This window comes from Microcebus murinus, chromosome 9 (genome assembly GCF_040939455.1).
Source record: "Microcebus murinus isolate Inina chromosome 9, M.murinus_Inina_mat1.0, whole genome shotgun sequence".
Classification (NCBI taxonomy): Eukaryota; Metazoa; Chordata; class Mammalia; order Primates; family Cheirogaleidae; genus Microcebus; species Microcebus murinus.
Window position 1 is genome coordinate 59352092 of NC_134112.1, and position 14776 is coordinate 59366867.

At 37.9% G+C, this 14776-nt stretch overlaps 1 protein-coding gene across 2 annotated transcripts in view; it reads left to right on the forward strand.

The window, feature by feature from the left end:
• Positions 1 to 14776, forward strand: part of GSAP (gamma-secretase activating protein) — a 191312-nt gene that overhangs the window by 73730 nt on the left and 102806 nt on the right. Inside the window, exon 2 of one of the 2 annotated variants that reach the window (XM_076006494.1) lies at positions 12324 to 12441. The exons of the other annotated variant lie outside the window; for it this stretch is intronic. Within the exon in view, the coding sequence (XP_075862609.1) occupies positions 12324 to 12441 (118 nt within the window). The remainder of the gene's footprint in view (positions 1 to 12323; positions 12442 to 14776) is intronic. 2 annotated transcript variants of the gene reach the window in all.

The following is a 14776-nucleotide window of genomic DNA, read 5'->3' on the forward strand; positions in this document are numbered from 1 at the left end:
TGACCACTAAATGAATAAGGATTTGAGAATGTATAATAGAATAATAATAGAATACAGGATTTTTTATTCAATAGAAATTATCTATGTGCTATTAAATAAATGTGTATACATATATAAATTAAAACTTTAGGGATATATATTTATTTATTCTTAGATATAAGGATAAGTACTGTATTTATGATGCCCCAAGATTCAGCTGGATATAATTTTCACATTATCACTTTAATCATATCATACCTGTTAATTCATAAATGTTAATCTAAAAAGGGAAAGGTTGATAATGACAATTTTTAGAAAATGTACTCTTTTGATTGTCTGTTTTCTTATTCAGATATTCCAAAATATTAAGAGCTGTAAAAAATGCCAGAGCAGGCCAGGCAGAGTGGTGCACATCTGTAATCCTAGCACTCTGAGAAGCCAAGGCAGGAGGATCGCTTGAGCTCAGGAGCTTGAGATCAATAACTCTACAAAAAATAGAAAAATTAGCTGAGTGTGGTGGCACATACTGGTAGTCCCAGCTACTCAGGAGTCTGAGGCAGGATAATCACTTGAGCCCAGGAGTTTGATGTTGCAGTGAGCTATGATGATGCCACTGCACCCTGGTCAGGACAACAGAGCAAGACTCTGTCTCAAAAAAACAAACAAACAAACAAACAAAAAAAAAAACAAAAATAGGCCAAGCCATTTGTAGCAATTCTAAAGCAGATATAGGCATTATTTTGACTCCTTCCTCTGCTTTGAAAATAGCAATTTGTCTTCATTCTAAACGTATGCTAGAATTTATATCACCTGAATAGAAAAGATTTCAATTTTCACTCATTTAGTGATAGTATTGTTCTTTAGGAGAGAGTTGCCTGGTATACAAAAAATGTGTGGGATGTTAAACATTTGTAATTATTTAAAAGAAACAACTCCTAAATATGCTGCATTAATATGGTTGTAAATTGGAAGTTGTCATTTTTGTGAATGAGGAGCTTATAGAAAAAGAGATAAAATTCTTGCCTCCACAAAATCCATTCTCCACATGTCTGACCTTTTTAATGATTGTTTTAAGAATATAAATGGCATCACTCCCTCTTTGGGGGCTTCCCATTGCACTGAGTAAACTTCAGCTTCCTTAACAATTTTCCAAAGATCTGCAGAGTTTCCCCTGCATTTCCTCCGAGCATCATCTCAGGCTTCCCCTTGCTCATACTGTCTTTCTTTCTAGTTCTTAAAGGAGCCTAACTCTGTCCTACTCCAGAGTTTTGGGATATGCCTTTTATCAGGAATGTCCTTTTAATAACCCTCATGAGGTTAATTCTCACTGATTCTTAATTTCTCAGCTAAATGTCTCTTCCTCAGAAAAGCCTACTTTGATTTCAGGAGTCTCTCTTACTGACCCTTTCCCTTCATACCTATTGTTATAATTTGTAGTTATGTGTTAATTTGGTGCTTATTTTGTCTAAATTGGATTAGAAGTCCTGTAACATTGGAGATCATGTCCATTTTGTTTACCTCCCTATACCCAGTGCCTAGCATAGTGCTTGACACATAGTAGGCACTCAACAAATATTTTAATGATTAGATTACAAAATATCATACAGCAAAATGGATACTGTGTTTTGAAATATAAATGATAACTTAGCCCATAATTTTAACAACATTACAATGTATTGAATTTGTTCACAAATGGGTCATATTCCAAAATTTTCAAACTGGTTATTTGACATTCAAATTTTATTTCTCTATAGAAAAATTGTCATTGCTGGTCCAGGCCTGGGCCTGCTGAAAGCAACAATCACAGATGTTGTGCAAGCTCACCTCCATCCAAATATTGACAACTTTTGGCCTCAGTTTCAAAATCAGGATTCCTAGTTTTCAGACTCCACATAATTTTTAAGGCTTTCGTTTTTATGAATTTAAGATAGAAATAATGTATTTAAAAGATGATGTTTAGTTTTCTTTTCTTTCAATGTCTTTTTCATGATCTAAATTTTTGTATGAGGAGAGAGAAACATTGTAATGTTGTGCTCAGCATAAGGTGTAGCCTTTAGTAGCTGGGAAAATGGACAGCTTCTATTAGTAGTTTGGAATGAGATCTGTTAGCACACACTGAGATTTCAGCACACAGCAGTAGCTCCTAGCATACAACAGAAATGTGTTTGTGGCCTGGGGCGTGGTGGGGGAGAGGGAGAGGGAGAGATTCTGCTTGGAGGAGGGGGAAATTGTTCGCTTGTATGCTAGAGTGTTCTCTGCTGTTTAGTCACAGTGGCAGCTGCACAGCCCTAACTGCTGTTGGAATGCTGGGTCTCAGAGACCTCATCAGTGGGCACAGAAGTGGCCACACACAAATGCAGGCATACTTCTTAAAGAGCCCAATGTTAGTTGGGCATCATAAGAACAATTATTCATAGCTTTCTCTCCTCGAGGTCAGTTATAATCAAATTCAATTTTGCTTTTAAGTCTCTCCCAGACCTAGAGAAGCATGTTAGGCTTGGAAAGGCCTAAGTGGCTAACAATTTCCCTTCCAGAACAGGAATTTCCTCTACACTACCCCTGACAGGTGTTCTCCGGCCTTTGTTTGCTCATGTCCTTAACAGACAGCCCACTTCATATTTGGACAGGTCTCACTGTTACATATTTCACTTCCTTACACTGCAATGAAATCTGCCTCCCTGGACTTTCACCCCATTTGTCTTTGTTCAGTTCTCTGAAGCTATGTGGGATATGTCTAGTCCTTCTTTGACAAGACAGTTTTTCAAACATTTAAAGACAGCTGTCATATCCTGTTTCCTAATTTCTCTTTTTCCAGTTAAAATAGCTTCAGCTCTTTTAACCGTACCTTTTGTAGATAGTGTATTCACGGGGAAAATGTATGAGCAACATCACTAAGCAAACCTGGGTTCTGTTAATTTGTTTATTCAATTATTTATTCCTCTTGATTTATTCCCATTATTAAATAGAACATTACAGTCATGAAAAATGCTACAAAGGAGAGGCATGTGATTCAATGAATGCATAAATTTCAAAGGGATTTGACCCAGGAAGGGGAAGTAAGCTAAGGCTGTCTTAGGAGGTCAAAGTTGAGTTAACAAGGTAAAGAGGAGAGGAAGCACTTTCCAAATAGAAGGAGCAGTATGTATAAAGGCCTTATGGTTGGAGGGACATATGATGGAGGTATCACTTATCCTCCTGGATCTTTTAACTTCTGCATATACAAGGAAGGATTATAATACCTTCTCTCTTACTGAAAGGATTGTTTTGAGAATCCATGAGATGGATACTAATGGGCTTTAAGTTCTATGGTGTTAATAATAATAGAATAAATCCATTAAGCCAATCAGGCCTGTTCCCTTACTGTCCCATAAAGAGGCATTCCTACTTCTGTCCTTTTCTTCTGCTCTTCCCTTCCTACTCTTCTCTTCCTTTCCTGGTGTTTATACAATCTTTACAAACTTTACTGCTCATCTTAAATTCTAATTCCCAGCCAGGGATGGTGGCTCATGCCTATAATCCCAGTACTTTGGGAGGCCCAGGTGGAAGGCTTATTTGGCTGGAGGCCAGGAGTTTGAGACCAGCCTGGGCAACAGAGCAAGACCCCCTCTCAAACAACAACAACAAAAATTAGCTGGGTGTGGTGTGCCTGCAGTTCCAGCTGCTCAGGAGACTGAGGTGGAAGGACCCCTTGAGCCCAGGAGTTCCAGGCTGCAGTGAGGTATGACTTGCCACGCACTTCAGCACAGAGTGAGACCCCTGTCTCAAAAAATCCCACGAAAACAAAACACCATTCTTTGTGTAGCTCTCCCTGCAGCCCTAGTGACTAGGTAAAGCCACACCAATACCGTTAGTAACAGAAAGAGAAGATGTTTTCATTCTGACATCATTAATAACAGAAAGAGATGTTTTCATTCTGCCTTTGGAAATCTCATCCTCCCTCTTATCTCCTCTCCCTGACACCAAGTGGCTCAGTAATTCTCTACAATACATGCCCTAAGGGTAGAGTAGGGAGGAAGCCATTTGCTCTTCCTGGAATGATAATATCCAGTACCCGCTATCCTGCTGCACATCCGGCGGAAGCACCCTCTCGGCACATGCGCACCCCCAGAGGACCTCCGGCCACCCAGCGGCAGGCCCAGTTAGCTTACAGCTCCTGAGGCTGGCTGCGGCTGCATGTCGCTGTGCAGGACCACCCCAGCCCAGCCTAGTGAATCTGTAGAAAGCAAGTTATATTCATGCTTTAGGTGGCAAGTAAAACGACTTTTCAGAAGGTCATGCCTGAGGCTTGGATTACATATTATTTTGCAGAATCCTGTTTCATAAACATAGTTTGACAATTTTTAATAACATGAAAACAAATTATTCAATTCAGAAATTAAGTGTTTTTTATTTTTTTAACTACTTACATTCAAATGAAGTTAATAGGTGAAATTCTAGCACTGCCTTTTAAAAGATTGCAACCTGGCCGGGCGCGGTGGCTCACGCCTGTAGTCCTAGCTCTCTGGGAGGCCAAGGTGGGCGGATGGGTCAAGTTCAGGAGTTCGAAACCAGCCTGAGCAAGAGCGAGACCCCATCTCTACAATAAATGGAAAGAAATTAATTGGCCAACTAAAAAATATATATATAAAAAAATTAGTCGGGCATGGTGGCACATGCCTGTAGTCCCAGCTACTCGGGAGGCTGAGGCAGGAGGATCGCTTGAGCCCAGGAGTTGGAGGTTGCTGTGAGCTAGGCTGACGCCACGGCACTCACTGTAGCCTGGGCAACAAATCGAGACTCTGTCTCAAAAAAAAAAAAAAAGATTGCAACCTGTATTCAAGACTGCAGTCCGGGTTAGAGTGGCAGGGTATTGAATTTCCATCTCGAAAAAGAAATGGAAATGTGTTGAATTGAGTAAGTCCTTCGGTTTCTTTATGTTTACAGACCACAGACAATTGTGGTTTAATATTGCAAGTAATTTTCTTCTTTGTAGAATTAAAAGAATTTGCGAAATAGAAACTAAACCAATGTTGCACTTGTGATTTAAAATATAACCACTTACCAATACCACTCTGCATTTATTTCATACTTCAGATGCTTCTTATGCTCTGCTAGGTCAGGGACTATAAAAGACATATTAATGCATATATAGTTCTGCAATCAATAAAGCTAATTTAAATTATCCTCTAACAGGTCAGGTAAAAGATTAGTATTTAGGTCTGTGATTAACTAGTAAAAATAGGCCATTCTGTGATATCCTAAGGGACATAGCATAGTTCAGGTTTTACAGTTCAAAGAAAATCTATTTTGAGAAATGTATGAGACAAATACTTCATTATGGACAGGTGTATATTCCACTGATGACAATATCTTTATCCTTAGTCCCCAAAGCACTATTTTTCTGTTGAGATAGAACAATTCTTTTCCTCACCAACTTCAATCCTATCAATTGAATTTTTTCCCTCCTAGTCCTCTTTATTTTTGAAATGTAGTCTCCAGTCATATTTACCTTGCTTACTATTTTGACAGGTACTAAAATCAAGATCAATGTGCCTATTTGTTGCATCCATTTTTGATTAGAAGTATTCAAATAGTACATAAAAATCTCTCTGAAGCACTTAATTGGGAACCTGAAAATGTGTGTTCAAAAACACCACTATCATGAGTCTATAAAGTTTAAAATTGGCCATTTTGCTTCCTTATAAAATTGGTCAAAATGAAAACATGCATTTTAGTCTATTCTCTTTTTCTCTGTTCTCTTTAATTCACTTTTATTTCCTTTGTTCTTGTTTGTAGTTTTTCCCAATGCCACACTGACCTTCTTTTGACAAGTTCCCTGAATGATGGATACCTGACATTAGTGTCTCCATTTTGACACCTTTATTAAATTTAATATCTTTCATAAAAATCCAGGCACACCTTAAGGAATCAGGAGCTTAGTGAGTGTTAGCTAACCTCAATTTATGCCAAATCTCTCTTTTCCTGTTGCTGTAACATTTATCAGTTGTTATTTTCTGATCAAGCATCGTAAGAAATACAACTAAAAGTGTCCATTTTTTCCTTTTGCTACCCAACATTTTAATAAATCGCAAATATACAAAAAGTTTGAAACAATTATACAGTGAACATCCATATACTAACCCATACATATTCTACAATGAGCATTTTGCTGTTTGCTTTATTGCCCAACTATGCATTTATCCATTCCTTCAGCCATCCATCAATCTTAATTTTTTGATGCACTAAGGTGCAGGTGTTAGTATATTTCATCTCTGAAGGCTTAAGCATGTGTATTATTAACTGAATTTTTGTAATGGTTTATAGTTCTTTTTTTCTTCAAGTAATATGCACATATAATGATCTGTATAAATATTAAGCTTACCATTCACTGTGTTTGATAAATGTATACACCTGTGTAACCTAAACCCCTCTCAAGACATAGAATATTACTATCATCCCAGAAAGTTTCTTCATGTCCCTTTACAGTCAAACCTCCCTCGCCTTTCATCCACCTAAGGCAACCAGTGTTCTAATTTTTTGCTACCATAGATTAGTTGTGCCTATTCTAAAACTTCATATAAATGGAATCATAAAATATGTGCTTTTATGGATAAGACTTCTTTGATTCAGCATGTTTTTGTGATCCATGCATGTTGTGTGCATCAATAGTTCCTTTTTATTATTGAACAGTAGTCTGTTATATGACTATTTCACGGTTGGTTTATCCATTCTTCTATTAATGAACACCTGAGTGGTGTCCAGATTTTGGCTATGATGAATAAAGCTGCTGTGAGCATTTTCATACAAGGGTTTTTGTGGACATATGTTTTTATTTCTCTTGGATAAATGTTTAGGAGTGAAATTGCTGTGCCATAGAATATGTATATGGTTGGTATTATAAAAAACTACCAGGCCTGTTTCCAAAACAATTGTCATTTTACACTTCTACTAGAAATGTGTGAGAGTTGTGTTTGCTCCACATTCTTGCCATCTTTTGGTGCTGTCAGTCTTTTGAATTTTTGCTGTTTTGGTGGGTGCATAATGGTACTGCATTGTGGTATTCCTTGGAATTTCCTGATGACTAATGATGTTCAGTACTTGTCAGGTGCTTATTGGCCAATCTTTGTCTACTTTTTATTGGGTGGTTTATGGTTTTGTTACTGAGTTGTAGAAGTTCTTTATATACCATGGATACCAGTCTTTTGTCAGATATATCTTTGTGAACCCATTTCTTATTTGCTTCATTCATCTTGGCCTTTATTCTGTAGTGTAATTATACCTGTGTCAAGTAATGTCTACATAACTCATCCAAAGATCCTTATAAGTTTGTGAAATAAATACGTGATAGGTAGTATCTTCCTTTGATGCCATAGCAAGGCAATGGTGGAGTACCAGAAAATTGTGGCATGTCAGGGTCTTTGCTTTCTATTTGCCCTTATCAGTTGTGATTTTCAGTATGGAGAGTAGTGCTCACTTTAGAGCAGGGGTCCTCAAACTTTTTAAATAGGGGGCCAGTTCACTGTCCCTCAGACCGTTGGAGAGCCAGACTGTAGTTTAAAAAAACTATGAACAAATTCCTGTGCACACTGCACATATCTTATTTTGAAGTAAAAAAAAAAAAAACGGGCAAAAACACCTGCATGTGGCCCGCGGGCCGTAGTTTGAGGATGCCTGCTTTAGAAAATAGTTTCATCTAGAGGTCTTTCTTTTATAACCAAGCATAATTGTGAAAAAAGAAAATCAAAAACATTTTAATATTGCTTTATACCTAGTTATCTAGGGGAAAATTAGCTAGTGCTGTCTGTGATTGATAGTAATAATAAAGTTGGTGATTATACTATGTATTTGTGATGTCTTAATTTTTTTCCCAAAATGCCTTCCCATTTTTATCTTTATAATTAGGAAATAAACTTTAGAGTAATCTTCCTCTCTAAGAGGGAATTAATACTGTGACTAGTGTGACTATTGTGGCAAAGTTATCATATTCAGTGTTCTTAAAATCAAGGTGTAATTGAAAATCTAGGAGAGTTAAAATAGTTTTGCTTGTTCATTCATACTTCATTTTATAATGCAAAAGATCAGTAACAATTCAAGCATCCACCTATGGGGGACTGGTTCAAATAAACTATGTTTTAGCCATACGTTCAAATTTTCTCTCTTCTTTGTCTCTTCCTACTAAATATGTCATTTACATTTTTAAAATTTTTTCCTTCATGACTTTATAACCATAGGCCTTTACAGATGGAAAGAACTTTGGGGGTCATTTGTTTCTTTTCTTTCATTTTACAGAGGAAGACACAAACTCAGAGAGATTAAATAATATGCTCAAAATAATAGAACTCACATATTTGAGAGTTAAAACTAGACACATATCTTCTGATTGACTAAATGTTTGATTTCATTTTTTTCGCCTGTTGTCAATCCCTGTGGATTTGTACTTTAAGGTGATGCTTGCATTTACCCTTCTTTTTTTTTTTTGAGATAGAGTCTCACTTTTGTTGCCCAGGCTAGAGTGAGTGCCGTGGCGTCAGCCTAGCTCACAGCAACCTCCAACTCCTGGGCTCAAGCGATCCTCCTGCCTCAGCCTCCCAAGTAGCTGGGACTACAGGCATGTGCCACCATGCCCGGCTAATTTTTTGTATATATATTTTTAGTTGGTCAATTAATTTCTTTCTATTTTTAGTAGAGACGGGGTCTCGCTCAGGATGGTTTCGAACTCCCAACCTCGAGCAATCCGCCCGCCTCGGCCTCCCAGAGTGCTAGGATTACAGGCGTGAGCCACCTCGCCCAGCCGCATTTACCCTTCTTTTCTACTGAGTTTGCCAATAGGTCTCTAATTTTATCAAAACTGGATTACTAAAGCATCCTCTTAGCTAGTCACCTACCCTAATCTTTTTCTCTCAGGTCTATCTTGCACTCTTTTGTCTCACTGATTTTCCTAATATAGAGGCATCCTTTTACTCCCAAAGTTGCAGTTGTTGTGTTGAAACAGGTGCTAAATTCTCAAGGATCCCTATACCCTGATCCTATCCTGCCTCTTCATCCATATTTCCCACTTTGCCCAACCTGCATCTGCTCATCAGGGTGGTCTCACTGTCCTGTAGCTACATGTGAATTCCTGCTGCAGTTCCTGTATTGGTTCCTTATGCTGGTACCCATCCTCCCCCATCCTCTCCATTTAGCCACTTGCAGCTCATAGTTCAAAATCCAGCCCAAACTCTACCTTGTCCAGGAAACATTTTGTATTTCTTGACAACTGCAGTGATTTCTCACCCTGATATACACTGCACCATCCCAATTAGCAATTGATACATGTACTAGCATCTATAAAAGATAAAAACTCAAATCTCAGTGGCTTCACATCATAGAAGTTATACTTGCTGTTCACTGATGACACTGTGTGTGTATTGGTGCATTGGGGGTGAGGGTGGGGTCAGGGGAAGGGGCGCTGTACTTTTTGCAGCCATTTAGAGAAACAGGGTGATGGAAGCTCTGCCATCTTTAACACAAAGCTCCCAGAGTTGCCTTGGACATTAGCATTCATCTGGAAGTTGGAAAGAGAGTAGAGAAGGCACATCTGCTTCTTAGCCATCTTGGTCCAGAAGTGACATGTCAGAACACTTTTTCCCATGAGAACTGGGCACAGGGCTCCATCTTGTGCCGGGAAATGTACCCCCTGTCTGGGTATCCGCATCCCTGGAACTACTCTATGGAAGAATAGCACAAATCCCAGGGGAGCAGCTAGCTATCTATGTTACAGTGTTTTCCTGTACTGATTTCTAATTGCTTTATGTGTGTTGTCCTGATATCCCCAGATGGATTTTACACTGTAAGGAAAATCCCACAGATATACGCAGCAAGACAAGAGTCTGGCATTTAGTGTGAGCTCAGTGAATGTTTCTGTTAAGTAACAGAGTAATGTATGTAGCCTTTTTGTTCTTAATTCCTAAATTAAACAACAAAGAGAAACAAAAAACAACAAATCCCTAGGGGTTTTGTCTTTGCCTTTTTAAAGAGCACTTTGCAATGTCTTCTTCACTTCACACACAGAAGGTGAAATGTAGCTGCATTATCTTCTATTTCAGAATAATAACACTCTTTTTTGCTTTTGTAAACTATTTTTAATCAGTGCATTTTATTTCTCTTTCTTTTCCTGTCTTTCTTATTATAGAAAAAGTAACACATATACAAAAATAGAGAGAGTATTATAATGAAACCCTATGCACACATCAACTGGCTTCAACAATAATTGACTCGTGACCACTCTTGTTTCATCTATATACTCGCTTCCCTCCCACACTAAATTTTTTGAAGCTAAACATAAATATGATATCATTTCATGTGTAAATATGTCTGCTTGTATCACTAAAAGATAAGGACTAAAAAAATAAACCCATAATACTATATCTCTTTTAAAAAATAACAGTAATTTCCTTAATATCACCAATAATACAGTTAGTATCCAAATTTTCCCTAGCTTTTCAAACAATTGGGTTGTTCAAATTAAGATCCAAACAAAGTCTAAGTGTTTTTATCACACACACACACAATAAAGAGGGCAGGAGAAAATTTTTAGAGGTGATGGATTTGTGTATGGCATAGATTGTGATGATGGTTTGTTTCATGGACATGTACTTATTTAATATCTCCAAACTCATTAAGTTGTATAGATTAAATATGTACAGTTTCCTTGTATCAAATCATACCCTAATAAAGTCATTTAAACCGACCCCCCCCCAAACTCCACCATTAAGAAATAACCCAAGCCAGGGCTACACAATACATTTTAGACATTAGACATACCTCTTGAAATATTTTTAAAATTACAATTCTTCTCTCCCCTTCCCTTTTTTCCCTTGGAATTTATTTGTTGAAGAAACCAGGATATTTGTCCTATAACAATTCTCATATTCTGGATTTGGCTGATTCCATCCTTATCGTTTGTGTAACAGTTTAATGTACCTCTGCTCCCTGCATTCCTGTAAACTGGAGTTGGGTCTGGAATCTTGATCAGATTTAGATTTGATTTTTCATCAGAAGTGGGGGGTTGTGTGCAGCAGGCATATAATGTTTGGTTACCTATCTCTCTTTTTTTTTTTTTTTTTTTTTTTTTTTGAGACAGAGTTGCCTCTGTTGCCTGGGCTAGAGTGCAGTGGCATGATTATAGCTCACTGCAACCTCCAACTCCTGGGCTCAAGTGATCCTCCTGCCTCAGACTCCCGAGTAGCTGGGACTATAGGTGTGCACCACCACTTGTGGCTAGTTTTTCTATATTTTGTAGAGACGGGGTCTAGCTGTATTGCTCAGGTTAGTCTTGAACTCCTGGGCTCAAGTGATCCTCTCACCTCGGTCTCCCAAAGTGCTGTGATGTTAGGTATGAGCCACTGCACCAAGCTTGGTTACTCTGTTTTTGATGTTAACACTTACCAGTGGGTTTAAGAGTTGTCACTCAATCAAACCATTATAAAGTTCTTTGGCTTTTGACCTGGTCATCTTGGCTGCCATTGGTGCTCCTTGCCTAGTCCATTATTTCATTAGACATATCTTGTCTCTTTTTAAATGAGATCTTCCAAAGTTTTAAAATATTTTATTATTCCTTTTCTTCTTATATTATTAAACATATTTAAGACATTTAAACTCCCCCACCCCAATTCTAATAATGATATTTAACATCTGTTTGGCACTTAACCCTTTACAAAGAATTTTCACACACACTATTTTCACAAATATTATCTGATCCTCACAAAACACCCTACAGGTAAACTAGCTCTGTGACCTTAGGCAAGAGTCTTCATTTTAAAGATGAGGAAAATAATAATAACCATTTCTAGGATTGTTCTGAAACTTAAACAATTTAAATACATGCAAACTGCTTAGAATAGGGCTTACTATATTATAGCAAGAATGGAATAAACATTTGCTACCATAACTATTGATATTGTTATGTTGCTATCATCACAGTTTCTTTCAGTTTTAAACTATTATAATGCAGTTTTATTTTTTAAAATGTTTCTTATGTGCAATCCTGGTGACTTGGGAGGCTGATGAAGGAGGATCGCTTGAGTCTACGAGTTTGAGACTGCAGTGAGCTATGATCATGCCACTGCACCCCAGCCTAGGTGACAGAGTGAGACTGAGTCTCTTAAAAAAAAGAAAAAAAGGTCCCTTTGACTTTTTCCCACTATTTATGGAGAGCAATAGGAACAATTTAATTACTATGTTCTCATATAATTTCATAGTCTCTGACTCTTAGTCACAACCTTGATTAGCTTACATGTGATATGAACTTAACTTTTACTATCACTTACTGCTAAATTTTATTTATTTGTTAATTTATTTTTATTTACTTATTTATTTATCGACAGGGTCTTACTTTGTTGCCTAGGCTAGAGTGCAGTGGCATCATCATAGCTGATTGCAACCTTAAATTCCTGGGCTCAAGTGATCCTCCTGCCTCAGCCTCCCATGTAGCTAGAACTACAGGTGTGTGCCACCACACCCCACACCCAGCTAGTTTTTAAAATTTTTTATAGAGACAGGGTCTCACTATGTTGTTCAGGCTGGTCTTGAACTCCTGGCTTCAAGTGATCCTCCCACTGAGGCCTCCCAGAGTGCTAGGATTACAGGTGTAAGCCACCATGCCCAGCCTAAATATTATTTAAATATTCTGTTTTCTTTATTTATAAAAGACCAAGTAAGAATCATTTCCTACCAAAACAAACACAAAAAAGAAGATATTTAATTTATATTGTTCAGGCTATCTATTCCATGTTCTTTATGAGCAAAAAAAGAAAAAAAAAGCAATATATTTTATATGATAAGCTTTTAAAATGTTCTATAGTAAATGTTAATGAATCCTAGGGTACCAGAGCTCAAGAGACCTTGGAGAGCAGCCTCAGCACTTCATTTATAGGTAAAGAAACTGAGGACTAAGTTAAATGACTTGTCCGACTTTCCACCTTCACATGACTAACCAATTGCGGAGCCAGGACTAATAACAGATCTTAAATCAAAACCAGCCCTGGTCCTTGAGTTCTTTCCATTATACTGAATAATGCTAAATTATTTTAAATGTTCCTCCATCCATTCTCCCAACACCTCCTTAAAAGCAGAGAGTATCATTGTTTGAAGTTAATAATGAGAAACTTGAACTGCATGCTTGAAGACACACAAATGCCAGTGGAAGCAAAGTGGAATCCATGTCTGTGTAATGACGCTTGATTGACAGGCAGTAATGTATGTGAGCCTAAATGTATATGTGTATGAACATTAATGCATAGGCATAAAGAAAATGACAACTAGTTTCCACTGGCACAGTGTGCCTGGAAGTACTTGTCCAGTCGCACACATTCATATATGAAGGGTTGAATTATAAGGCAGATTTTCTTTTATTTTTGGCTAAAATGATATTTTTTATATCATTTCATCTTTACATATTTGAAGCATATTCTCTAGAAGACAAAAAGCTTTTTTTAAGAACATAACCATAAGATCAATTATCATATCTAAAATTGCAACACAAATTCCTTGAAATTATCAAATAGGCAATCAGTATTCAACTTTCCTGTTGTTTTGAAAACATCAACTTTTTAAGTTATTTTTTTAAAAACAGGCTCCAATCCCACACATTGTGATTGTTTCTCCTTGACCTATATGTTACTTCTCTCTCTTTTCTCCTTGCAATTTACTTGTTGCAGAAAAATTTTTGAGCTATAGCTTTTCCCAGTCTGGATTTTGCTGCTCACATGCCCAGGGTGTAGTTACAAGGCAGCTTTAAACATTAAAGAAAATGTTAATGCATATTGTCATCAGTTTTTACCTAATTTTGTTGGTAGTGTTTGATAACAGCTGGAAGTCAGGGGAAACCAGCATTTTTGGTGGATCCCAACTATTTGTGAGCATTCTGTAACTGGCTTACATGTGTTTGTCAGTATGAGCAGCTGGTGTTAGGCTGAGAAAGCTTGTCGCTACTGCCCCAATCTTTCCTGCTCACTATCTAAATTGGACCTCTTGTTGTATCTTTTCAGAACATCCTCTACTTTTCCTTCACAGCAAACGTCAGAATTAACTGTAGCAGACTCTGCCATTTTACAGTCAGAAAAGTCAAGAGTGCACGAATGTAACTTGGTGTCTAACTGAATTCAGTATAACAACATAAGCCATGGTTTCCAGATAGGAATAGAAAAATATACATTTGACAATTTGTGGTCATCACTTCCAGAGGGGAACTTTTCCTCTTGCTCTAAGAACCACATCAGATTCAATTCTTCCTTCCCCTTTTCTTCTCCCCTGGGGAGAAATAAGTTCCTGGGCCAGGGTTATCCCATATGGTTCTTTACTTGGTCCTCATCCTTAACTGAGGTTGGGGCTATTTCTTCATTTCACAGGCTTGCTATGTAAGCACTAAGGTCAGTCCTCCAAAACAAGACAGTAAGAGGAGATTCAGAGGCAGCCAGAGTAGAGAATAGATGCTAGTAGATGCTGAGAAGCTGCCCCTGGCATCCTGTCTCTTGGCTAGGGCAATGCAAGGCAGGTAATTGTAATGCCCAGACTTATTTAGGAGCATCTCAAGTTTGGAATGGCACCCAGTCAATAGGACATCTGAGCTGTACGTACTGAGGGAATCCTGGCAGATGGGCTGAGGACAGCATCATCACAGAACTCTCCACATTCTTGGATAGTGTGGGGAAACTGCTGAGGGGTTCTGAACCCCTGAGGAGTTTGAGGATAGTACGGAACCAAGAGAGACTGGGTGTGTGTGGATCTTGAGGTTGGAAGCAATGGCAGGAACCACAGACACCAGAAATGGATGCCACAT